At 37.6% G+C, this 27,698-nt stretch overlaps 1 protein-coding gene across 15 annotated transcripts in view; it reads left to right on the top strand.

The window, feature by feature from the left end:
• Positions 1 to 27,698, top strand: part of VPS13B (vacuolar protein sorting 13 homolog B) — a 915,182-nt gene that overhangs the window by 16,235 nt on the left and 871,249 nt on the right. For all 15 annotated transcript variants that reach the window (XM_049854595.1, XM_049854593.1, XM_049854590.1 and 12 more), the window contains exon 3: positions 9,798 to 9,941. In XM_049854595.1, the coding sequence (XP_049710552.1) occupies positions 9,798 to 9,941 (144 nt within the window). The remainder of the gene's footprint in view (positions 1 to 9,797; positions 9,942 to 27,698) is intronic.

Here is a 27,698-nt window from a genome sequence, read left to right as displayed (position 1 = left end):
ACAATTGAACCAATAAGCGACTTCATGATAAATGGAGAAAATATTGAAGTTGTTAAGGATTTTATTTTATTTGGATCCATAATCAACACCCACAGAGGCATCAGTCGAGAAATTAAACAATGTAATGGATTGGGCACATTTGCTGCAAAAGACCTCTTTAAAGTGTTGAAAAGCAAAGATATTATTGAGGACCAAGGTGCGCCTGCCCCAGCCATGATATTTTCAATTGCCTTACGTGCATGTGAAAGCTAGGCACTGAATAAGGAAGATGGAAGAACAATTGGTGTTTTTGAATTATGGTGTTGGTGAAGAATATTGAATATACCATGGACTACAGTAAGAATGAACAGGTCTTCCTCGGAAGAAGTCATGCTGAGTGCTTCTTGTAAGTGAGGTTGGTGAGACTTTGTCTCACATACTTTGGACATGGTATCAGGAAAGAGCAGTCCCTGGAGAAGGACATCATGCTTGGTAAGGTAAAGGGTCAACGAAAAAGAGGAGGACCCTCAAGGAGATGGACTGACTCAGTGACTGCAACAGTGGGCTCAAACATGGCAATGATGTTAGGATGACGCAGTACTGGGAAGTGTTTTGTTTTGTTGTACATAGGGTCGCTTGGAGTTGGAACTGACTCAGCAGCACCTAACAACAACGACAAAGTTGGGATAATAGTAGCATTTAACTTTTGGGGTTGCTTGAGGATTAATTGCAGAAACAATTAAATAAGTGCTTAGAACAATGCCTCATATATAGTGAGCGCTCAGTAAATATTGTCTTTGTTACAAACATTGATCAGTATAAGCTTGCGTCACCTGATGAATGCTTAGAGGAGTTACTGCATCTTTAAAATTAATGTAATAATGATAAATATTTAAATATTATGACATTCTAGTAGAGTCGAATAGTAGAAATAGAGTTTTAGTATTTTGACCTTAAAAAAAAAATGATTAAAGACATAAATTAGGTGCACGCATTGGTAATAACAATAATAGCATCTTTGTAATGATTTCTTTATGAGCAATTCAGTGTTCTAAGAACTTTATATGAATTAATTCTTTTAATCTTCAATGATAGTGTAACTAACCAAATTTTAAAGGTAAAGAAACTGAGGCACAGGTACTTGAAACAGCATGCCCTGTATCATTCATCTAGTAAGTTCTAGAGCTAGGTTGGACTTGAATCCGTGTTTGGTGGCACCAGAGTTACTGGTATTCACCCTTTTTAAATTTAGTGGTATTGCTATTAATTTGATAAACTGAGTCAGACAATAGTTAATTCCTCCATGTTATGAAATGTTTCACAGATTCATCATTGTTCTTTATTGATGCGTAGTATTCCATTGTGTGAATATACTATAATTTATTTATCCATTCACCTGTTGATGGGCACCTTGGTTGACTCCGTCGTTTCGCTATTGTAAACAGTGCTGCAGTGAACATGGGTGTGCACATATCTGTTTGTGTAAAGGCTCTTTTTTTTTTTTTAAATTTTTATTGTGTTTTAAGTGAAAGTTTACGAATAAGTCAATCTCTCATACAAAAATTTACATACATCTTGCTGTGTACTCCTAGTTGCTTTCCCCCTAATGAGACAGAACACTCCCTCCCTCTACTTTCTTTTTTTGTGTCCGTTCTGCCAGCTTCTGTTTCCCTCTACCCCCTCATCTCCCCTCTAGCCAGGAGCTACCTAGATAATCTCATGTGTCTACTTGATCCAAGAAGCTCACTTCTCACCAGTATCATTTTCTGTCCCGTTGTCCAGTCCAGTCCCTGTTTGAAGAGTTGGCTTTGGGGATGGTTACTGTCTTGGGCTAACAGAAGGTGTGGGGATCATGACCTCCGGAGTCCCAGTCTCAGTCAGACCATTAAGCCTGGTCTTTTCATGAGAATTTGAGGTCTGCATCCCACTGCTCTCCTGTTCCCTCAGGGGTTCTCTGTTGTGTTCTCTGTTATGGCAGTCATTGGTTGTACGAGGCACCATCTAGTTCTGGTCTCATTTAGTTCTTCTGATGTAGCCTCTGGTTTATGTCCCCCTTTCTGTCTGTTGGGCTCATAATCTCTTGCCTTTTTGGTGTTTTCATCCACCTTTGCTCCACGTGGGTTGAATCCAATTGATGCATCCTAGATGGCGGCTTGCTTGTGTTTAAGACCCCAGACGCCACTCTTCAAAGTGGGATGCAGAATGTTTTCTTAATAGATTTTATTATGCCAGTTGGCTTAGATGTCCCCACTATGCTGGCCTTTGAACCGTTGGTTTTTTCAGGAAACTGCTTTTGGTTTAGTCCCATTGTGCCGACCTCTCCTGTATTGTGTGTTACCTTTGCCTTCACCTGAAATAGTTCTTATCTACTATCTAATGAATGAAAATGCATCTCCCTCCTTCCCTCTCTCCCGCCCTCCCCACTCTCATAACCATCAAAGAATATTTTCTTCTCTGTTTAAACGGTTTTTCAGGTCCTTATAATAGTGGTGTCATATAATATTTGTCCTTTTGCAATTGAGGAAACCCTGGTGGCATAGTGGGTTAAGTGCTACGGCTGCTAACCAAAGGGTCGGCAGTTTGAATCCACCAGGCCCTCCTTGGAAACTCTATGGGGCAGTTCTACTCTGTCCTATAGGGTCACTATGAGTTGGAATCGATTCGATGGCATTGGGTTTAGTTTTTTGGGTTTTTTTTTTGCAATTGACTAATTTCACTCAGCATAATGCCTTCCAGATTCCTCCGTGTTATGAAATATTTCACAGATGCATCTTTGTTCTCGATCGATGCGTAGTATTCCATTGTGTGAATATACCATAATTTATTTATCCATTCACCCGCTGATGGGCACCTAGGTTGCTTCCATCTTTTTGCTGTTGTAAACAGTGCTCCACTGAACATGGGTGTGCATATATCTGTTCATGTAAAGGCTCTAGGATATATTCCAAGGAGTGAGATCGCATGGTAGTTCTATTTCTAGCTTTTTAAGGAAGCTCTGATTTGATTTCCACAATTGTTGTACCATTTTACATTCCCCCCCCAGCAATGTATAAGTGTTCCAGGCTCTCCACAGCCACTCCAACATTTATTATTTTGTGTTTTTTGGATTAATGCCAGCCTTGCTGGAGTGAGATGGGATCTCATTGTAGTTTTGATTTGCATTTCTCTAATGGTTAATGATCATGAGCATTTCCTCATGTATCTGTTAGGAGACTGAATATCTTCTTTAGTGAAGTGTCTGCTCATATCCTTTACCCATTTTTTAATTGGGTTATTTGTCTTTTGGTGGTTTAGTTTTTGCACTATTATGTAGATTTTAGAGATCAGATGCTTGTCGGAAATGTCATAGCTAAAGACTTTTTTTAGTCTGTAGGTAATCTTTTTACTCTTTTGGTGAAGTCTTTGGATGAGCATAGGTGTTTGATTTTTAGGAGCTCCCAGTTATCTCATTTCTCTTCTGCATTTTTAGTAATATTTTGTGTACTGATTATGCCATGTATTAGGGCTCCTAATGTCCATATTTTTTCTTCCATTATCTTTATTGTTTTAGATTTAATATTTAGGTCTTTGATCCGTTTTGAGTTCGTTTTTGTGCATGGTGTGAGGTATATAGGTCTTGTTTCATTTTTTTGCAGATGGATGTGTAGTTGCGCCAGCTCCATTTGTTAAACAGACTGTCTTTTCCCCATTTAACAGACTTTGAGCCTTTGTCAAATATCAACTGCTCATATGTGGCTGGATTCATGTCTGGATTCTCAATTCTGTTCCATTGGTCCATGTATCTGTTATTGTACCAGTACCAGGCTGTTTTGACTAATGTGGCAGTATAATAGGTTCTAAAATCAGGCAGAGTGAGGCCTCCCACTTTGTTCTTCTTTTTCGGTAATGCTTTACTTGTCCGGGGCCTCTTTCCCTTCCATATGAAGTTGGTGCTGTGTTTCTCCATCTCATTAAAAAATGTTATTGGAATTTGGATTAGAATTGCATTGTATCTATAGATCGCTTTTGGTAAAATAGACATTTTTACTATGTTAAGTCTTCCTATCCATGAGCAAGGTATGTTTTTCCACTTATGTAGATCTCTTTTGGTTTCTTGCAGTAATGTCTTGTAGTTTTCTTTGTATAGGTCTTTTACATCTTTGGTAAGGTTTATTCCTAAGTATTTTATCTTCTTGGGGGCTACTGTGAATGGTATTGATTTGGTCATTTCCTCTTTGATGTTCTTTTTGTTGGTGTAGAGGAATCCAACTGATTTTTGTATGTTTATCTTGTATCCTGATACTCTGCTGAACTCTTCTATTAGTTTCAGTAGTTTTCTTGAGGATTTCTTAGGGTTTTCTGTGTATAAGATCATGTCATCTGCAAATAGAGATAATTTTACTTCTTCCTTGCCAATCTGGATGCCCTTTATTTCTTTATCTAGCCTAATTGCACTGGCTAGGACCTCCAGCACAATGTTGAATAAGAGTGGTGATAAGGGGCATTGTTGTCTGGTTCCGGATCTCAAGGGGAATGCTTTCAGACTCTCTCCATTTAGGATGATGTTGGCTATTGGCTTTGTATAAAAGCCCTTTATTACGTTGAGGAATTTTTCTTCTATTTTGCTGAGAGTGTTTATCATGAATGAGTGTTGGACTTTGTCAGATACCTTTTCTGCATGAATTGATAAAATCATGCGTTTCTTGTCTTTTATTTATGGTGGATTACATTGTTTTTCTAATGTTGAACCATCCCTGCATACCTGGTATGAATCCCACTTGGTCATGGTGAATTATGTTTTTGATATGTTCTTGAGTTCTCTTGGCTAGAGTTTTGTTGAGGATTTTTGCATCTACATTCATGAGGGATATAGGTCTATGATTTTCTTTTTTTGTGGTGTCTCTACCTGGTTTTGGTATCAGGGGCATGCTGCCTTCATAGAATGAGTTTGGGAGTATTCTGTCCTTCTCTGTGCTCTGAAATACCTTAAGTAATAGTGGTGTTAACTCTTCTCTGAAAGCTTGGTAGAACTCTGTAGTGAAGCCATCAGGGCCAGGGCTTTTTTTTTGTTGGGAGTTTTTTGATTACCTTTTCAATCTCTTCTTTCGTTATGGGTTTGTTTAGTTGTTCTACCTCTGTTTGCGTTACTTTAGGGTAGGTAGTGTGTTTCCAGAAATTCATCCATTTTTTTCTAGATTTTCAAATTTGTTCGAGTACAATTTTTCGTAGTAATCTGAGATGATTCTTTTAATTTCTTTTAGGTCTGTTTTGAAATCGTGCATGTCATTTCTTATTTCGCTTATTTGCTTCCTTTCCTGTTTTTCTTTTGTCAGTTTGGCCAGTGGTTTATTGAATTTGTTAAGTTTTTCAAAGAACCAGCTTTTGGTGTTGTTAATTCTTTCAGTTGTTTTTCTGTTTTCTATTTCATTTAATTCTGCTCTAATTTTTATTATTTGCCTTCTTCTGGTTCCCGAGGGTTTGTTTTGTTGCACTTTATTTGTTCAAGTTGTAGGGATAATTCTTGGATTTTGTCCCTTTCCTATTTTTTATGTGTGCATTTATTGATATAAATTGTCCTCTGAGCACTGCTTTTGCTGTGTCCCAGAGGTTCTTATAGGAAGTGTTTTCATTCTCATTGGATTCTATGAATTTGTTTATCCCATCCTTGATGTCTTCTATAACCCAGTCATTTTTGAGCAGGGTATTGTTCAGTTTCCATGCGTTTGATTTCTTTTCTCTGCTTTTTCTGTTATTGATTTCTGCTTGTATGGCCTCATGATCAGAGAAGATGGTCTTTAATATTTCGATGTTTTGGATTCTGCTAAGGCTTGTTTTATGACCTAATATGTGGTCTACTCTAGAGAATGTTCCATGTGTACTAGAAAAGAAAGCATACTTGGGTGCTGTTGGGTGAAGTGTTGTGTATATGTCTATGAGGTCAGGTTGGTTCATTGTGGCATTTAGATCTTCCATGTCTTTATTGAGCTTCTTTCTGGATGTTCTGTCCTTCACCGAAAGTGGTGTGTTGAAATCTCCTACTGTTATTGTGGAGTTGTCTATCTCACTTTTCAATGCTGTTAGAGTTTGTTTTTATATCTTCCAGTGCTGTAATTGGGTGTGTAAATATTTAATATGGTTATATCCTCCTAGTATATTGTCCTTTTAATCATTGTATAGTGTCCTTCCGTATCCTTTGTAGTGGATTTTACTTTAAAGTCTATTTTGTCAGAAATTAATATTGCCACTCCTGCCTGTTTGTGGTGGTTGTTTGCTTGATATATTTTTTCCATCCTTTGCGTTTTACTTTGTGTCTCTAAGTCTAAGGTTTGTCTCTTGTAGGCAGCATGTAGACGGATCATGTTCTTTAATCCATTGTGACACTCTCTGTCTCTTTATTGGTACATTTAGTCCAATTACATTCAGCGTAATTATGGATAGGTGTGAGTTTAGTGCTGCCATTGTGAAATTTTTTTTTGTGTATTGTTGACAGTTTCTGTTTTCCACTTAATTTTTTTGTGCTGAGTAGTTTATTGTCTTTTCCTCATATTCATTGTTGTTGATTTTGTTTCTGCTGAGTCTGTTTTTTTCTTGTATTTTATTTTGATGAGTAGGATAGTTAGTCTCCTTTGTGGTTACCTTAGTATTTACCCCTATTTTTCTAAATTTAAACCTAACTTTTATTTCTTTATATTGCGTTGTCTTCCTCTCCGTATGAAAGATCTATGCCTGCATTTCTTAGTCCCTTTTTATTGTTTTAATGTTGTCTTCTTTTACATAATAACATCACTGTTTCCCTGTTTTGAGTGTTGTATTATCTTGATTTATTTTTGGAATTTCCCTGTCTGCCTTGATATCTGATTGCTGTGTCCGGTGTTCTAGTCTTGGGTTGATACCTGATATTATTGATCTTCTAACCAAAGAGCTCCATTATTATTTCTTATAGTTTTGGTTTGGTTTTTACGAATTCCCTAAACTTCTGTTTATCTGGAAATGTCCTAATTTCACCATCATATCTGAGAGACGGTTTTGCTGGACATATGATTCGTGGCTGGAAATTTTTTTCCTTTAAGTTTTTATGTAAGTCATCTCACTGCCTTCTTGCCTGCATGGTTTCTGCTGAGTAGTCCAAGCTTATTCTTATTGACTCTCCTTTGTAGGTGACTTTTTGTTTATCCCTAGCTGCTTGTAAAATTCTGTCTATATCTTTGGTTATGGCAAGTTTAATTTATAGTATGTCTTGGTAACTTTCTTTTAACATCTACCTTATTTGGAGTTCAATGAGCATGTTGGATAGATATCTTCTCATCTTTAATGATATTAGGGGATGTTTTCTGCCAGCAAATCTTCAACGATCCTCTTTGTAGTTTCTGTTATCCCTCCCTGTTCTGATACTCCAATCACTAGTAGGTTATTTCTCTTGATAGAGTCCCACATGATTCTTAAGGTTTCTTCAGTTTTAAAATTATTTTGTCTGATTTTTCTTCAAATATATTGGTGCCTAGTGGTTTATCTTCAATCTCACCAATTCTGCCTTCCACTGACTTTCTATTGAGTTGTCTACTTCTGTAGTTTTATTGTTAATCTTCTGAATTCCTGATTGCTGTCTCTCTATGGATTCTTGTAGCTTATTAAATTTTTCATTATGTTCTTGAATAACCTTTTTAATGTCTTCAACTGCTTTATCTATGTGTTCCTTGGCTTGTTCTGCATATTGCCTGATCTCTTTCCTGTTCCCGTTGCTGATGTCTTAAAGAGTAGTGTATATTAATCTTTTGTATACTGTGTCCGATAATTCCAGGAAGATACCTTCCTCTAGAAGATCCCTTGATTCTTTGTTTTGAGAGCTTCTGGAAATGATCATGGTCTGCTTCTTTATGTGATTTGATACTGACTCTTTTCTCTGAGCCATCTTCAAGTTATTAGTTTACTTTATGTCTGCTTACTATATCCCAGCTTCTTGTTTTGTTTTGATATGCCCAAGTAGGTTGCTTGAGTGAACTAGCTTGATTATTTTTGCCTTTGAAGCTGTAACGTCCTGTCATCAGATAGCTAGAGCTGTTAACAGGTATATCAGCCTAGGAGTCCATCCACTTTTCTTGTATGGATTCAGCTCAGGTGTCCAGGTAGCTGGTCATCAAGCGCATGGTACATGCTCTGTCCTGCATTCTTAGAGGGGCAGGCGTGACTGATGTAGGTACCTGTATCAGGTTGCAGCATAGGGTCACACTCTGAACAAGGCAGGGGTCTGACAACTGTCCCCCGAGTGTCTGTGAGGAAAGCGTGTCTCTGTTCCCTAGAGCGCACAGGTGGGTGGGTTTTACAGATGGACAATAGGCGCACCCAGTGCTTCTGGTTGTAAGGACTGGGAGTGCCAGTTATCCTTGGACCCCTATTGCGAGTGGCTGGGTATCCTGCGTGGAGCCAGCAGTTAGTCGGCCCCTGGTGTGTGTAGGTGAGGACCATGTTTAATAGGCAAAGCGGTGTCAAACATGAAACATCTACCGCACAGATGAAACAGTTGCAGTCTGCCAACAGGGGCCTATTCTTCTTAGATAGGCACACACAGATCCATGCGGGGGGACAGGTATTCAAAGTTCATGCACCATTTATGCCTGGACAGGAGCTGCTTCTGTTCTCTGCTCCCCAGGTTAGTGGAGCTGACAGCTTATCTTTTCCCTCGATTGTGTATTTATTCCTTCTCCAAGGCTGGGAGAATGGCTCAGGACGCTTAGCTGGACCTATCTGCGGCCCAGGGAAATCAGCGGTCACTGAAGCTGGCTTGGGACCTGTGGGCACAGTATAATGTACACGAGTACTTAGCTTTTGCCGAGAGTGCCGTTCTTCTCTGGTTCCGGAGGTTTGAGTAGGTTGTGCAGGTGGCTGTTTCTCCCTGAGGAATCTGCGGCCAAACGCTATCACCAGCCTGCTGCAGCTGCTCCTGGGAATGATGCCTGAGGGTTCTCAGCAATTTAGTTCCGGGAGTTCCTCTGTGTTTCTGAGTCATCTCCCTGTCCCCCTCCCATTCAGTCCGTTTTCTAACTTTACCTGTGATGTTCAGGGCTCCTAGCTTGTCATAAATATTATTGTTTTACCTGTCTTCTCGGGTATTTATTTTAAGAGGGGTCACTGGACGCATCTGACTGCTCTGCCATCTTGGCCACGCCCTCTTCGTCTAAAGGATCTTATTTCTCTGGGATATAGTTCAAGGAATGGGATCGCTGGATCACATGGTAGTTCTATTTGCAGCTTAAAAAAACTTATTTTGAAATGAAACAAATTAGTAGAAAGTAATTTCGTTGACAGTTATATTTTCATTTCTAATGTTTTTTTTTTTTTTTTGAGATTTGTCAATATTTTGTCGGGTCATTCTCCTGTTTCCAATTTAACCTCCCTTTTCTAGCCTGCCTTACAATCCTATTTCAGTTATTTAAAAACACATTTTGAGCATTTATTTTAGGCAGGTATTCGGTAAAGTGTACCAGTGCAGTCATCTTAAGTACTCCTGCTGTCTACTTCTCTGTGCCTATGGCTACGACTGCTACTGCCATGTAATGAGCCTGTGTAGTGTATCAGTCAATATATATTATTTCTGTTCAGCAGAATAGGAAACTGATGTCTACAGAGGGTAAATAGCTTATTAAATGTAACTCTTAAAATACGATTTTGTAGTTTATTATTAAGTATAGCTTAACAAGTTATTTGATGTTTTATTTTATATAAAGAATAATTCTCATTATTTTTAGTTGAAAATTTTGTTTCTTAAGAAACGAATTAGGATTTTAGAATTAAAACACATTTAAATACTTATTAACTCTTATTTTGATATTTTGTCTTTTAAGGAACTGAAATTACCATTCACTTTTTTAAGTGGACATATTCACGAATTGCGGATTCATGTACCATGGACAAAACTGGGTTCAGAACCAGTGGTAATTACTATCAATACAATGGAATGCATTTTGAAACTTAAAGATGGGATGCAGGTAAGGAATTACTGAACTAACTTCTTTATGTTAATCATTTTTAATAGTTTTTAGTATTTGCTATTTCTTTAACTTTTGAGATGTGAACTTTTACATAAACAAATCTTAGCTTATATCCTTTTTATTTTTTACATGCCTATTAAAGTAACAACCATTTGCAAAAGGGTGTTCTTAAATTTGGTTGAAACATCTAACAGATGTTTCTGTACTATGTTTTTTAATCTGACCCTATTAAGGTACCCTGTTAAGTGGCCCTCTTAGGGAACATGCAGATTGCTTTTTTAGCTGTATTTACTCCAGCAGTGGGGCCTAATTGTGTCCTGTTTTTAGGTGAAATTTTTAAAATTCTTGCATAGTTTCCGTATGAATTTTTATTTAAATGACATTTCTAAATCAGAAAAAAATTTCTCAGGTTTTATTTCAGTAAGGTAAAAATATATTGAATTTAACCTTTACGATAAATTTCATTGCTGTGTTTGAAGTTTTGGCATCAGAACCTGATTTTTCTCTGGCTTTTTAAAATTTCTTTTGTGATCTGTGTTAACATTTCTTTAGTGTTTTTTTAAAAGGTATAATACTGGTTTTAAGTGGTTGTATAAAAAGTTTTCTAATCTAGGGAATAAGTAAGTCTGGGCAGCAGAATACCGTGATAAATGTCTTCATTTTTATCTTGCAAAGAAGTGGCATCTCTGTCATTCATTTTGATTACTTTTTCATTAGCACACATTTAACTTTCAGTTTTAAGGAAGGCTGTCTAGAACCTAAATGAATTGATGAGTATTATTAAAATGATTATTTTCATAAGAACCCTAAGGCAGTTGTAGTGTATTCTAAATCTTACTTAAATCTCTGTAAAATTAGTTAGGATTTTTTATGAGCTATTACAGTCGTGTTCTATTTTAAGTAGATACTTTGAGTGTCATATTCAAACTGGTAGGCTCTGATCTTTTTTGCCTTTTATGAAATCTTTGATTCCAAAGCTGAATTATAGAATTTAACTTTACTATTGTAGTTCCTGGAAGTAAATAGACAAATGCTATGTTCCCATGAAAATTTATTTTGTGAACTTTAAATCTTTGGGCAATTCATTGAGAAATTTGTAGGTAATTATATATTGCAACAAAGTTTTATTTTCAGCTATAGTTGGCAATACTGAAATAGTTCTTAATCATCATCTGTTCTTGGACTTTATTTTTCTTTAAAGTCTGGACTTGGTTATACCACCCATGTAGTGCTTCATATTAAAAGGAAAAAAAAAAAAAATCCAGACACTAAGTATTTTTTCAATGGGAAGGTAGAAGTTTCAAGGCCAGATGTCCCATAAGAAACACATTTTAAAAGAGGCAAATTACAACTAATTATAGAGGCTGCAGAAAAAGATTTGTAACACATGACTTAGTGCAATCTAGAACTAATATCTGATATTGGACCATACAGATGGCTACTGCAGAAATGGTTAGATTTCCTGCTTGCGTGGTATTTGAGACTTGAATTTGTGGTGTTTTTTTTTTTTTACAGCAGAAGGTCAAATGTCATGAATGTAAACCACTCTCAAAACAAGTATTTTTTACAGATGTTTAAAATTTGGGGGTAGAAAGGATTTTTTGAAAATTGCTATTGACATTTAGACAAATTATTTAGCAGTGTACACCCCTGGAGAGTAATACTTGGATTTATACTAGTGATTGGAATGATTTTTTGAGTAAAATCATTATAGATGAAACACATTTTTAAATAATTTACCTTCCTATTTTAAGGTATGATTAGTATAGTAGGTAATTAAGGTGAACATTGTTCATGTACTAGTAAAGCTGAAAAAGCCCATATTTAATTTCAAGTTATTACATTGTAGAATTACAATGAAGAAAAGACTTCTTCCTGACTAAAATTGGGAGGGATAGTAGGTTAAGTGAAGAGGACTTTTAGGTTCATAGGTACCAAAAGACATGTGTCTGTAAAAAATAATACTATTAATATATAAAAATTTAAAAACAGAAGTGATTTAAAAGTCAGAAACCTGAGGTTTAATTTAGATCAGTACAAATATACAATATTGTTAAATACTTCTGTAAGGAGGCACATCTAGTTGGTAAAATTCAATTTAATTTTACCAACATTTGTTGGTTGTATACTCTGCAGTGCACTGAAGAGCATTACTAAGATACTTATATAATCTCCTCAGAAGACACTTAGAATAAGATATTTATAATGATTTTGACTCTAGTAATGATGGTTATGATATAGTGCAATAAGTCTTAATAATAGAGATATTTATAGAATACCAACTCATTACCGTTGAGTCGATTCCAACTCATACTGATCCTATAGGACAGAGTAGAACTGTCCCATAGGCCTTCCAAGGGTGTAATCTTTACAGGAGCAGATCATCGAATCTTTATGCCATGGAATAGCTAGTGGGTTCAAACTACCAATCTTTTGGGTAGTAGCCAAGTGCTTAACCACTGTACCTGCTGTACTACCAGGGCTCTTCTGTTTATAGAATAACACATATTAGTCATAAAAAATTAAAAAAAAAAAAAACTTTTGAACTTAAACTTTAAAATATCAGTAAAAACTCAAAGAATTAAGCTTTTTGAAAACTATAAAACATGGCTGAAAGAAATTGAAGAAGACCTAAATAAATGGAAAGATATCCTGTGTTATGGACTTTCCATGAACTTAATATTAAGTAGTCGATAAATACTACCTAAAGTGATCTTCAGGTTCAACACAATCCGTATCAGAATTCCAGCAGTGTTTTTTGCAGAAACGGAAAAGCTGACTTTCAAATTCAAACAGAATTGCAAGGGGCCCTGAATAGCCAAAACAATCTTGATAAAGAACAGAGTAGGAGGACTTTAACTTTTCGATTTCAAAATGTGCTATAAAGCTATAGTAATGAAAGTCAGTCTGGTACAGATATAAGAATAGACATATAGACCAACGGAATGGGATTGAGAGTCCAGAAATAAACCCATACATCTATGGACAATTGATTTTCAGTAAGGGCGCCACGTCTATTTAATGGAGAAAGAATAATCGCTTCAACAAATGGTGCTGGGACAACTGGATCTCCACATGGAAAAGAATGAAGTTGGACCCATACCTCACACCATATATGAAAATTAGGTCAAAATGGATCAGTGATCTAAATATAACAACGAAAAAATTAAAGCCATGAAACCCTTAGAAAGATAGGGGGTAAAGCTTTATGACCTTGTTTTTGACAATGGATTCTTAGATACGACACCAAAAGCACAAGCAGTGATAGAAAAAGTAGATGAATTGGGTTTCATCAAAATTAAAAACTTGGTTGTGCATCAAAGACCTTTATTAAAAAAGTGAACAAATAATCTACACAATGGGAGAAAGTATTTGGGAACCATATATCTGAAAAAGGTTTAATATCCAGAATATATAAAGAATTCATACTGTCCTGTAGGATCCAAGGAGTGGCTAGTGGTTTCAAACTGCCGACCGTTTGGTTAGTAGCCGAACTCTTAACTGCTGCACCACCAGGGCTCGTTAGTCATTAAAAAAACAAAAAACTAAACCAGTTGCCATCAAGTTGATTCTGAGTCGTAGCAACCCTATAGGACAGAGTAGAACTGCCCCATAGAGTTTCCAAGGAGCGCCTGGTAGATTTAAACTGCCAGCCTTTTGGTTAGCAGCCGTAGCTCTTAACCACTATGTCACCAGGGTATCCATCGACAGTCATTAGGGAAATGCGAATTAAATCCACATTGAGATACCACTTCACACCCACTAGGATGACTATAATCAGAGAAATGAAAAATGACTATTGTTAGTGAGGGTGTGGAAAAATTGTAGCCCTGTGCATTGTTGGTGGGAATGTAAAATGGTGCAGCTGTTATAGAAAATAGCTGGACATTTTCTTAAAAAGTTACCATAGAATTACCATATTACGTAGCAATTCCACCCCTAAGTATATACCTAAGAAACTTGAAGGACCCAGAAACAGATACGTGTCCACCAGTGTTCATCGCAGCATTATTCACAATAGTCAAAAGGTGGAAACAACCCAAATGTCTATCAACAGATAAGTGGATAAACAAAATATGGTATAGACATACAATGGAATGTTATTTAATAATAAAAAGAAATGAAGCTCTGGTACTTGCTATGTATGACATGGATCCACCTTGAAAACATGCTAAGTGAATAAGTCAGACACAAAAGAACAAACATTGTAATGTCCCCCTTACATAAAATATCAAAGGTCCCTGGGGCACAAATGATTTGTGCTCATTTGTTAACCTGAGGGAAACCCTGGTGGCATAGTGGTTGAATGCTGCGGCTGCTAACCAAAAGATCAGCAGTTTGAATCCACCAGGTGCTCTAGCAGAACCAGGGTGGTTCTGCTCTGTCCTATAGGGTCGCTATGAGACGGAATCGACTTGATGGCAGTGGGTTTAGTTTTGGTTATTAACCTAAAGGTTTGCAGTTCAAACCTACCCAGTGACACTGTGGGAAAAAGGTCTGACGATCTGCTTCTGTAAAGATTACAGCCAAGGCAACTCTGTAGAGTTGTTCTTTGTAACAGATAGGGACACCGTGAGTCAGAATGGATTTGACAGCAACAGAAAAATATGGAATATCTTGAATAGGCAAGTGCATAGAGACCAAAGTTATTAGTGGTTACCAAAATTGGGGAGGAAACCCTGGTGGCATAGTGGTTAAGTACTATAGCTGCTAACCAAAAGGTTGGCAGTTCAGATCCACCAGGCACTTCTTGGAAACTCAGTGGGGCAGTTCAATTCTGTTCTGTAGGGTCGCTGTGAGTTGGAATTGACTTGAGAGCAATGGGTTTGTTTTTTTTTCGGTTAGGATTGGGAAGAGCGAGGAATGGGGACTTACTGCTTAAAGTATACTGAGTCTCTGGGGTGATAAAGAATACTTGGAAACAGTGGTGATGATTGCACAGTATTGTGGATGTAGTTAATGTATTTAAAATGGTGAAAATGGCAAATTTGATGTTATGTCTATTTTATCACAGTGAAAAAAAGGTATTAAGTTTTTTGTTTATGTATGTGCTTTTTAAAAACCTATTTGTTGTCAGTTGCCGTCAAGTTCGATTCATGGCAACGCTGTTTACAACAGAATGAAACGTTGCTTGATCCTTTCCCATCTTCATGATTGCTGACATGCTGGAACCCATCATTGTGGCCTTCCAACCTAGGGGCCTCCTCCTCCAGCACTATATTGGGTGGTATTCACGTTGCAATTCATAAGGTTTTCATAGAGTAATTTTGAAGTAGATTACCAGGCCTTTCCTCCTGTCTGGCTTTGTCTGGAAGCTCCACTGAAACCTGTTCACCGTGGGTGACTCTGCTGGTGTTTGAAATACTGGTGACATAGCTTCCAGTATCATAGCAACATGCAAGCCACTACAGTATGACAAACTGACAGATGGGTGGTGGAAAGCCTATTTAGTGGTTAGAATTAGAGGGCAATCTTGCCTGTCCTCTTTCCTTTGCATCTTTAGGTGCTATGGAAATGCCTTATTAGCTTAAACAGTCTCAAAACAAATAGAGAAGCATCATATTTTGTCTTTGAAGCTAGAGTACTACCTTGCTGGAAGAAATGTTGGTAGGGCTATTTAAATATTTTAATGTTTTTTTGTTGTTTAAACACTTGAGAAACTTTTTTTTAAAATTGTGCATTAGGTAAAAATTTACAGAGCAAATTAGATTCTCATTTAATACTTTGTATAAAAAGTATTTCATGGCTTTAGGTTCATTTCCCACAGTTTTGTCAGCAAACTCCTCATTTCTGGCCTGGGTTCCCGTTTCCTTTTGTAATGATTTTCTACCCCTTCCTACCTTCTCATCGTTGCTTTTGAGCAGTTATTGCCCATTCGATCTCGTATAATTGATTACGCTAAGGAGCACGCCCCTCTTGATTGTTAATGTTTATTTTATGGGCCTGTAGGGCCCTGGTTGCACAGTGATTAAGTGATTGGCTGCTAACCAAAAAGTTGGCAGTTTGAATCCACCAGCTGCTCCATGGAACTCCATGGGACAGTTCTACTTTGTCCTGTAGGGTTGATGTGGGTTGAAATCGACTCGACAGCAGTGGGTTTATTTATGTATTTATTTTTTATTGTTTGGCTGCAAGATGGTCTCTGGGAATGGCTTCAGTTCCAGGTTAGAAGGATGTCTTGAGGCCATAGTCTTGGGAGTTCCTCCAGTCTCTGTCAGACCAGTAAGTCTGGTGTTTTTTGTGTATTTGATTTTTTGTTCTACATTTTTCTCCATCTGTGTCTAGAATCCTCTGTTGTCATCCCAATCAGTGTGGTTGGTAGTGGTAGCCAGATACCATCCAGTTCTTCTGGTCTCAGAGTCATGTAGGCTGTGGTTCATGTGGTCCATTAGTCCTCCGGACTAGTTGCTCCCTTGAGTCTTTGGTTTTCTTCACTCTCCTTTGCTCCAGATGGGAAGAAACCAGTAATTGTATCTTAGAAGGAGCACCTTCAGTCGTGTATGTAGAAATATCCACCACCAAACTGTATCTGCTGGTGGGTGTGCTCCCTTACACCCTGCCACACCTCTGGGCATACGTATCTACCTGTGTATCCATTTGTAAATTAGTGTTTAATACTATTGTTTCAGGATTGTCTTTGTTCTAGTAAAAAAAAAAAAAATTGCCCTTTATTCTCGCGTTCCTCTCAGTGTCCTCTCTTGCCTTGGTCATGTTATGCTGACTTCTAATATTGACACGTGTCTTCTATCTGTTTGGTTATTTTCCTTTTCTACCCCTCCTATCCCCGGTAACCATCAGGGAATGTATTGTTTTTTTTTTCCTTCTGTGCGTAAACCTTTTGTTGTTACTTTTAATAGTGGTTTCATATAATATTTGTCCTTTTGTGATTGACTTATTTCACTGAGCATATGTCCTCCAAATTCATCCATGCTGTGAGATGTTTCATGGATTCGTCATTCCCCTTTGTCATTGTACAGCATTCCATTGTGTGTTGAAACTTCTTAATTGAGGCTGGATTAATCTGACTGGTTCAGACAGGATTCAGAATTGCTTAGCTAGGCTGCGGAATTTATTATTATTGGTTCTGTTACACTGCTGTAGATTAATGATGGTGGTGATCTTAATAGCAGCTAGCATAATCAAGGTTCTTTCTATACTACTTATGTCAAAAATGAGAAACAGTTCCCTATAAATTATGGCTAGGGTCTTTAGTAGGGAATCCCGATATGTTGTGAAGGGGATGAGTATTCTGTCACTTGTTCCTGTGTGAGAGATCAAAAAAGCTACTGAATTGTTTACACAATTAAGTGGAACAATTTCATATTGCAGTAATCTGGTTGGAAGAATGTTTTAGGTGGAATATGTGGCTGAGAAATTTGATTCATATCATGGAATGAGTCAAGAAGATTTTGGTTTCTTAAGTCAAAGTAAAGGAGCCCTAGTGGCATAGTGCTTAAGTGCTTGGCTTCTAACCTAAAGGTCGGTGGTTTGAACCCTTGAGCTGCATCACGGGAGAAAGATGTGGCAGTCTGCTTTTATAAAGATTATAGCTTTGGAAACCGTATGGGGCAGTTATACTTTCTCCTGTAGGGTGCTTTGAGTCAGAACGGACTATGGCAATGGGTTTGGTTTGGTTTTTTTAAGTTAATTTTCCAGCCATTTGCCATATCCGCTGTCTGTAAACTTCAGGTTTTGTGTTTGAGTTCTTAATTGTTCCAGTCTCATAACTGCAATGATGGGATAGCTTGGCAAGTAGGCCATCTGACCTTTTGTGGAAAGAAAGTGAATGAAAGAGTTTAGCAAAGGAGGAACCAGAAGTCACTGATTGTGTTTAGGAATCTGCCCTGGTTTTGGGCCAGGCAGAAGAGTAGTAACATGTGGTAGTGAGGAGGAATGGTAGTGGGTATAAAGGTCCATTTAAATCTTCAGCTAAGAGCAGAATAAAGCAGGTTACCATTTCTGTCTGGTGCAATATTATCTGTTTTGGTGAAGAATTTTTAAATAGGTGAGTTTGATACTGAATTTACTTGTACAGTATGAATGTGTACCAAACTCTTCTAATTAATGAAGTATTCGGTTTACTCAGGTGCAGCAAACATTGAGGTGGTTGAGAACCCTCTTCTATTTTTACAGGGTATTTTGAATGAATCTGCCAAGGTATATTTAACTTAAAAAAAAATCTGGGATTATCTTCTAAATTTGTAAAAAAAAAATATGAGATTATTTTCTGTTTGTTTTAAGATATATTTTAATGGGAGAAATAGATACTTTTGAGTTTCACCTTGGGTGAAAACTTACTTATCTATGTATTATTACCCCTTTCTTCCGTTTAATTTAACTTCTTTCAAAATCATCTCTATGAATTTAATTTTATTTCTTTACTGGTATAAATCTTTCTAGTTATTTCTATGATCCTTTAGTAATGCAGAATCTTCTGTCAAGTCTTTTCAAAGCTCGAGGTGCTTTTATCTCATATACTTACAGGTTCTTCTGGAATTTAAATGAAAGAAGTGAAAATATTTGCACATCTGGTATTTTAATTCAAAATTAATTTTCTGTCTCCCATAAGTACTTTCTTTTCTAAAAAGTTTTTTAAAGTTAGGAACCAGTAAACCGGTTTATTTTAAATCAGATTTTGGCTCATTAATATTTATGTTTTCAGATATGCTCTACAATATATTAATTTGTCTGATTTCCTGTCACATCTGGTTACAATATCTCCTAAGTCATTTTAGCACCAAATGAATTTCCTCCAAAATTTTTCTCAGATGTTCAGCAGTTATTCAGTGTTTGATGAAAACGCTTCCCCTAAACTGCCATCTGTAGCCTCACTAGTAATAATTCCACCTCTTAAGTTTGGAAAAGTCATTTTCAATATGTTTGTTTTACCTTTCTGTACCATATTTGTATTTGCATAGGTTGGAAATACGATTTCATTTAATTGTTTTTTGTTTTTATAATTTTTATTGTGCTTTAAGTGAAAGTTTACAAATTAAGTCAGTCTCTCACATAAAAACTTATATACACCTTGCTACATACTCCCAATTACTCTCCCCCTAATGAGACAGCCTGCTCTCTCCCTCTATTCTCTCTTTTCATGTCCATTTCGTCAGCTTCTAACCCCCTCTACCCTCTTATCTACCCTCCAGGCAGGAGATGCCAACATAGTCTCAGGTGTCCATCTGATCCAAGAAGCTCACTCCTCACCAGCATCCCTCTCCAACCCATTGTCCAGTCCAATCCATGTCTGAAGAGTTGGCTTCGGGAATGGTTCCTGTCCTGGGCCAACAGAAGGTCTGGGGACCATGACCACCGGGGTCCTTCCAGTCTCAGTCAGACCATGAAGTCTGGTCTTTTTATGAGAATTTGGGGTCTGCATCCCACTGTTCTCCTGTCCCCTCAGGGGTTCTCTGTTGTGTTCCCTGTCAGGGCAGTCATTGGTTGTAGCCGGGCACTAGTTCTTCTGGTCTCAGGATGATATAGCCTCTGGTTCATGTGGCCCTTTCTGTCTCGTGGGCTCGTAATTAACCTTGTGTCCTTGGTGTTCTTCGTTCTCCTTTGATCCAGGTGGGTTGACACCAATTGATGCATCTTAGATGGCTGCTTCCTAGTGTTTAAGACCCCAGACGCCACTCTTCAAGGTGGGATGCAGAATGTTTTCTTAATAGATTTTATTATGCCAATTGACTTAGATGTCCCCTGAAACCATGGTCCCCAAACCCCTGCCCCTGCTACACTGGCCTTCAAAGCATTCAGTTTATTCAGGAAACTTCTTTGCTTTTGGTTTAATCCAGTTGTGCTAACCTCCCCTATATTGTGTGTTGTCTTTCCCTTCACCTAAAGTAGTTCTTGTCTACTATCTAATTAGTGAATGCCGCCTCCCACCCTCCCTCCCTCCCCTCTCTCATAACCACAAAAGAATGTTTTCTTCTCAGTTTAAACTATTTTTCAAGTTTTTATAATAGTGGTCTTATACAATATTTGTCCTTTTGCAACTGACTAATTTCATTCAGCATAATGCCGTCCAGGTTCCTCCACGTTATGAAATGTTTCATAAATTCCTCACTGTTTTTTATCGATGGGTAGCGTTCCATTGTGTGAATATACCATAATTTATTTATCCATTCATTTGTTGATGGGCACCTTGGTTGCTTCCATATTTTTGCTATTTTAAACAGTGCTGCTATAAACTTGGGTGTGCATCTATCTGTTCGTGTAAAGGCTCTTATTTCTCTAGGATACATTCCGAGAAGTGGGATCGATGGATCCTGTGGTAGTTCTATTTCTAGTTTTTTAAGGAAGCGCCAAATGGATTTCGAAAGTGGTTGTACCATTTTACATTCCCACCAGAAGTGTATAAGTGTTCCAGTGTCTCCACAGCCTCTCCAACATTTATTATTTTGTGTTTTTTGGATTAATGGCTGCCTTGTTGGAGTGAGATGAAATCTCATTGTAGTTTTGATCTGCATTTCTCTAACGGCTAATGATCGTGAACATTTCCTCACGTATCTGCTAGCTCCCTGAATGTCTTCTTTAGTGAAGTGTCTGTTCATATCTTTTGCCCATTTTTTAATAGGGTTATTTGTCTTTCTGTAGTTGAGTTTTGCAGTATCCTGTAGATTTTAAAGATCAGGCGCTGATCGGAGGTGTCATAGCTAAAAACCTTTTCCCAGCCTGTAGGTAATCTTTTTACTCTTTTGGTGAAGTCTTTGGATGAGCATACGTGTTTGATTTTTAGGAGCTCCCATTTATCTAGTTTTTCTTCTGCATTCTTGATAATGTTTTGTATACTGTTTATGCCATGTATTAGGGCACCTAACGTTGTCCCTATTTTCTCTTCCATGATCTTTATCGTTTTAGATTTTATATTTAGGTCATTGATCCATTTTGAGCTCGTTTTTGTGCATGGATTGAGGTATGGGTCTTATTTCATTTTTTTTGCAGATGGATATCCAGTTATGCCAGCACCATTTCTTAAAAAGACTGTCTTTTCCCCATTTAACTGTTTTGGAGCCTTTGTCAAATATCAATTGCTCATATGTGGATGTTTTTATGTCTGGATTCTCAATTCTCATCCATTGGTCTATGTATCTGTTGTACCAGTACCAGGCTGTTCTGACTACTGTGGCGGTATAATAGGTTCTAAAATCAGGTAAAGTGAGGCCTCCCACTTTGTTCTTTTTCAGTAATGCCTTATTTATCTGGGGCCTCTTTCCCTTCCATATGAAGTTGGTGATTTGTTTCTCCATCTCATTAAAGAATGTCGCTGGGATTTCGATTGGAATTGCATTAAATGTATAGATCACTTTTGGTACAATAAACATTTTTACAATGCTAAGTCTTCCTATCCATGAGCAAGGTATGTTTTTCCACTTATGTAAGTCTCTTTTGGTTTCTTGCAGAAGTGTACTGTAGTATTCTTTGTATAAGTCTTTTATAGCTCTTGGGGGCTACTGTAAATGGCATTGATTTGGTGATTTCCTCTTCATTGTTCTTTTTCTTGGTGTAGAGGAATCCAACTGATTTTTACGTGTTTATCTTGTATCCCGATACTCTGCTGAACTCTTCTATTAGTTTCAGTAGTTTTCTGGAGGATTCCTTAGGGTTTCCTGTGTATAAGATCATGTAACCTGCAAATAGAGATACTTTTACTTCTTCCTTGCCAATTTGGATGCCCTTTTTTTCTTTATCTAGCCTAATTGCTCTGGCTAGGACCTCCAGCACAATGTTGAATAAGAGTGGTGATAAAGGGCATGCTTGTCTGGTTCCGATCTCAAGGGGAATGCTTTCAGGCTCTCTCCATTTAGGGTGATATGGCTGTTGGCTGTGTATAAAAAAATGCCCTTTATTATGTTGAGGAATTTTCCTCCTATTCCTATTTTGCTTAGAGTTTTTGTCATGAATGGGTGTTGAAATTTGTCCAAATGCCTTTTCTGCATCAGTTGATACGATCATGTGGTTCTTGTCTTTTGTTTTATTTATGTGATAGATTACATTAATTGTTTTTCTAATGTTGAACCATCCATGCATACCTGGTATGAACCCCACTTGGTCATGGTGAATTATTTTTTTGATAAGTTGTTGAATTCTTTTGGCTAGAATTTTGTTGAGGATTTTTGCATCTACATTCATGAGGGATATAGGTCTATAATTTTCTTGTGGTGTCTTTACCTGGTTTTGGTATCAGGGATATGGTGGCTTTATAGAATGAGTTTGGTAGTATTCCGTCCTTTTCTGTGCTCTGAAGTACCTTTAGTAGTAGTAGTGTTAACTCTTCTCTGAAAGTTTGGTAGAGCTCTGCAGTGAAGCCGTCTGGACCAGGAGATTTTTTTGTTGGGAGGTTTTTGATTACCTTTTCAATCTCTTCTTTTGTTATGAGTTTATTTCGTTGTTCTACCTCTGTTTGTGTTAGTTCAGGTAGGTAGTGTGCTTCTAGGAATTCATCCATTTCTTCTAGGTTTTCAAATTTGAGTATAGTTTTTTGTAGTAATCTGATATGATTCTTTTAATTTCAGTTGGGTGTGTTGTAACATCGCCCCTCTCATTTCTTATTCGGGTTATTTGCTTCCTCTCCTGTTTTTCTTTTGTCAGCTTGGCCAGTGGTTTATCAATTTTGTTGAGTTTTTCAAAAAACCAGCTTTTGGTCTTGTTAATGCTTTCAGTTGTTTTTCTGTTTTCTATTTCATTTAGTTTGGCTCTAGTTTTTATTATTTGCTTTCTTTTGGTGCCTGTGGGTTTCTTTTGTTGCTCTCTTTCTATTCGTTCAAGTTGTAGGGATAATTCTTTGATTTTGGCCCTTTATTCTTCTTGTATGTGTGCATTTATTGATATAAATTGGCCTCTGAACAATTTTGCTGTGTCCCAAAGGTTCTGATAAGAAGTGTTTTCATTCTCATTGGATTCTCTGAATTTCTTTATTCCATCCTTAATGTCTTCTATAATCCAGTCTTTTCTGAGCAGGGTATTGTTCAGTTTCCACATGTTTGATTTGTTTTCCCTGCTTTTCCTGTTATTGACTTCCACTTTTATGGCCTAATGGTCAGAGAAGATGCTTTGTAATATTTCAATGTCTTGTATTCTGCTAAGGCTTGCTTTATGACCTAATATGTGGTCTATTCTAGAGAATGTTCCATGTGCACTAGAAAAGAAAGTATAGTTGGTTGCTGTTGGGTGGAGTGTTCTGTATCTGTCTACGAGGTCAAGTTGGTTGATTGTGGCATTTAGATCTTCCGTGTCTTTATTGAGCTTCTTTCTGGATGTCCTGTCCTTCAGTGAAAGTGGTGTGTTGAAGTCTCCTACTATTATTGTGGAGCTGTCTGTCTCACTTTTCAATGCTGATAGTTTGTTTTATGTATCTTGCAGCCTTGTCATTGGTGTGTAAGTATTTAATATGGTTATATCTTCTTGGTGTGTTGTCCCTTTAATCATTATATAGTGTTCTTACTTATCCTTTCTGATGGATTTATCTTTAAAGTCTATTTTGTCAGAAATTAATATTGCTACTCCTGCTCTTTTTTGATTGTTGTTTTCTTGATATATTTTTTTCCATCCTTTGAGTTTTTTTTTTTTTTTTTTTTGAGTTTTAGTTTGTGTCTTTAAGGTGTGTCTCTTGTAGACAGCATATAGACGGATCTTGTTTTCTAATCCATTCTGCTCCTGTCTGTCTCTTTATTGTTGCATGTAGTCAGTTTACATTCAGGGTAATTATGGATAGGTATGAATTTAGTGCTATCATTTTGATGTCTTTTTTTGTGTGTTGCTGACAGCTTCTTTTTTCCGCTCAATTTTATGTGCCGAGTAGATTAGTTTTATATATTGTCCTTTCCTCAAATTTTTAGTTGGTGATTTTGTTTTTGCCGAGTGTCTATTTTATTTTGATGAGTAGGATAGTTTGTCTCCTTTGTGGTTACCTTATTATTTACCCCTGTTTTTCTAAATTTAAACCTAACTTATTTTTTTGTATTGCCGTATCTTCCTCTCCATACAGAAGGTGTATGATTGTATTTCTTAGTCCCTCTTTATTATTCTAATGTTGTCTTCTTTTATATAATAACATCGCTGTACCCTGTTTTGAGGTTTTTTTTATAATCTTGCTTTGTTTTTTTGGATTGACCTGTCTGGGTTGACTTCTGTTTGCTCAGCCCAGTTTTCTAGTCTTCAGTTGATACGTGATATTATTGATTTTGTAACGAAAGAACTCCTTTTAGTATTTCTTGTAGTTTTGGTTTGGTTTTTACAAATTCCCTACACTTGTGTTTATCTGGAAATGTCTTAATTTCATCTTCATATTTAAGAGAGAGTTTTGGGGGATACATGATTCTTGGCAGGCAGTTTTTTTCCTTCAGCTTTTTTAAATGTGTCATCCCATTGCCTTCTTGCCTGCATGGTTTCTGCTGAGTCATCCTAGCTTATTCTTATTGGCTCTCTTTTGTAGGTGACTTTTCTTTTATCCCTCGCTGCTCTTATAATTCTCTCTCTATCTTTGGTTTTGGCAAGTTTGATTATAATATGTCTTGGTGACTTTCTTTTAAGATGTAGCTTATGTGGAGTTTGATGAGCATCTTGAATAGATATCTTCTCATCTTTCACGATATCAGGGAAGTTTTCTGCCAACAAATCTTCAACAATTTTCTCTGCATTTTCTGTTATCCCTCCCTGTTCTGGTACTGCAATCACTCGTAGGTTATTTCTCTTGATAGAATCCCCCATGATTCTTAAGGTTTCTTCATTTTTTAAAATTCTTTTATCTGAATTTTCTTGAAATATATTAGTGCCAAGTGATTTGTCTTCGAGTTCAGAAATTCTAGCTTCTACTTGCTCAGTTCTGGTCCTCTGACTTTCTATTGAGTTGCCTACTTCTGTAATTTTATTGTTAATCTTCTGAATTTCTGATTGCTGCCTATGAGGATTTTTCTAGGTTATTGAACTTTTCGTTATGTTCCTGAATAATCTTTCTAGTTTCTTCAGTTGCTTTATCTGTGTGTTCCTTGGCTTGTTCTGCATATCGCCCCATTTCCTTCCTGACGTCTTGAAGGGTTCTGTATAATTAAACTTTTGTATTCTGCATCTGGTAATTCCAGGAATGCACTTTCATCTAGAAGGTCCCTGGATTCTTTGTTTTGAGAGCCTGTTGAGGTGAGGTGATCGTGGTCTGTTTCTTTATGTGACTTGATATTGAGTGTTGTCTCCGAGCCATCAATAAGTTATTGTATTAGTTTATGCTTCCTTACTGTGTCGTAGCTTCTTGCTTTGTTTTGTTTTGGTATACCCCTATGGGTTGCTTGAATGAGCTAGCTTGATTATTTTCGCCTTTGGAGCTCTGATTTCCTGTACCCAGCTGGCTAGAACTGTTACCAGGCTTATCAGTCTAGGAGTCCATTCAGTTTTCTTGTGTGAATTCAGCTCAGGTTTCCAGGTAGCTGATCATCAAGAGTGTGGAACAGGTCTGTCCTACAGTCTTAGAGGGGCAGGGGTGATTGGCGTATATATCGGTATCTGATTACAGCAGGGGGTCACGCTCTGAACAAGGCAGGGGGCTGAGAACCGACACCCGAGTGTCTCTGAGGAAAGCGTGTCCCTGTTCCCTAGATGGTGCAGGTGGGTGGATTCTGCAGATGGACCATGGGGACCAAAAGTTTTTGGTTGTAAGGACAGGGAGGTACCAGTTATCTCGGGACCCCTGTCGCGAGTGGCTGGGTGACCTGAGTTGAGCTACCATTCCTTAGGTTCCTGATGTGGGTAGGTGAGGACCTCGTTTAACAGGGAAAGCAATGTCAAACATGAAAACACCCAGCTCTCCACCGCACAGCTGAAATGGTTGGAGTCTGCCAATAAGGGCTTATTCTCCCGAAATAGGCCCAGACAGGTCCATGCAGAAGGGAAAGGTGCTCAAAGTCCAGGTCGGTTTATGCCTGGACAGGAGCTGCTTCTGTCCTGAGCTCCCCCGGTCAGTGGAGCTAGCAAATTATCTTTTCCCCCGAATGCAAATTTTTTCCTTTCCCAAAGCGGGGAGGATGGCTCTAGGTGCTTAACAGTGCCTATCTCAGTCCCAGGGAATTCAGCCACTGAAGCCTCCTCGGGGGGAGGAGGGGCGTGGTAAAATTTATGCAGGTACTTAGCTTTTGCCAAGAGCGCCCTTGTACTCAGGTTCCGGAGATGTGAGTAGGCTGTGTGGCTGGCTGCTGCTTCCTGCTGCTTCCTGCAAAAACCATGGCCCAATGCTAGTATGAGCCCATCTCTGCCGCCGGTGTGGGAATAGTGCCTGAGGTCTCCCCGCGATTCAGGTCTGGTAACTCCTTTCCGTTGTTGAACAGCCTCTTCCTCCCCCTGCACCTCAGTTCGTTTTCTAAACTTGCCTTTGTAGCTCAGGGCTGCCAGTTTGTCACCAGTATACTTGTCTCACTTGTTTTTTCGGGTCTCCGTTGTAAAGAGGTCACGCCGGAAGCATCTGTCTGTTCCGCCATCTTGGCTCCGCCTCTGATTTCATTCAATTCTTGCAGATAAAATGCTGACGACATCCAGGATTTGTTTGATTTCAGGTTATTACTATGATAAAATTTTTGGTCCCGACAGTTTATGGATTTAGGTCACGTGTTCGATAAGTGATATTTTATTAGTCTTGACTGTGACATTTTTCATAGTGTTCTTTGAACTCATTTCATAATCATATTTTATAGGTTATGTTTGTTTTTCTAAATAGTCTGTCAGATCAAATTATACTAAAAAATTTGAAGCAGCTGTTTTAATTTGAAAGTCTGGTTGTGGCAGATGGCTTCAGAATTCTTTTTTCACTGAAGATTAGGCCAGTAAAGGTTTTTTTATTTTATGCTAGCATACACCTATTCCATCTACCAAAACTTTGCTGGGATTTAGGAAATTTGTATAATTTTAGAGCACACTTTTTGTTTTTCTTACTTTGTTTACATTTACTTACCTTCGTTTGAGGGCCGTTTGTTCTGTAGACCACTAATGTGGTCTGTTTTCTGTCTTGGTTTTGATAGATTTACTTGCAGGAATTGACATGTGATCATAGCACTTTTAAGCATTGATTATTATGGATTTAGTGTAGAGGTTTTGGAAAAGATAAAGAATAATCAGCCTCTGTTAAGTGATTTTTTATCTTTACATCAAAGCTGGTAGTTAAAACTAGGAGATCAGGAGGGCTGCAACAGAAAATATCACCTCTCTTTAGCTTAACCGAAATCTCTGCCTCCCATTCCTGTCATTGATCAGGTTTTTGTTATTGCTTGCTTGAATATTATAATAAATGGGTTTCTTATTGGATTGCCCCTAGACTATTACTCTTTCACACTTACAAATATTACTGCTTTTTTTATTTTAAAAATTTTATTGTATGTTATATGGAAGTATACAGAGTAAATTAGTTTCCTGTTCGATAGTTTGTACATACGGTGTTCCATTACATTGGTTTCGTTCTCCACAATGTGTCGGCACTCTCCCCATTTCTGTCCTAGGTTCCCTGTTTCCCTTTGTTGTGTTTTTCTACCCCTTCCTGCTTTCTCATCTTTGCTTTTGGACACATATTGCTCTTTTGATCTCATACAATTGATTGTTATAAGGAGCGTATTTCTCTTGGGTGTTATTGTTTATTTTGTGGGCCTGTCTATGGTTTAGCTGAAAAGTGGTCTCTGGGAATGGCTATTCCTGCTTTTTTAAAAAAAAATTTTTATTGTGCTTTAAATGAAAGTTTACAAATCAAGTCAGTCTCTCATACAAAAATTTATATACACCTTG

The sequence above is a fragment of the Elephas maximus genome, chromosome 15 (assembly GCF_024166365.1).
Source record: "Elephas maximus indicus isolate mEleMax1 chromosome 15, mEleMax1 primary haplotype, whole genome shotgun sequence".
NCBI classification, from domain to species: Eukaryota; Metazoa; Chordata; class Mammalia; order Proboscidea; family Elephantidae; genus Elephas; species Elephas maximus.
The sequence above is the reverse complement of the archived record's forward strand: the minus strand, read 5'-3'. Positions and strand labels throughout refer to the sequence as shown.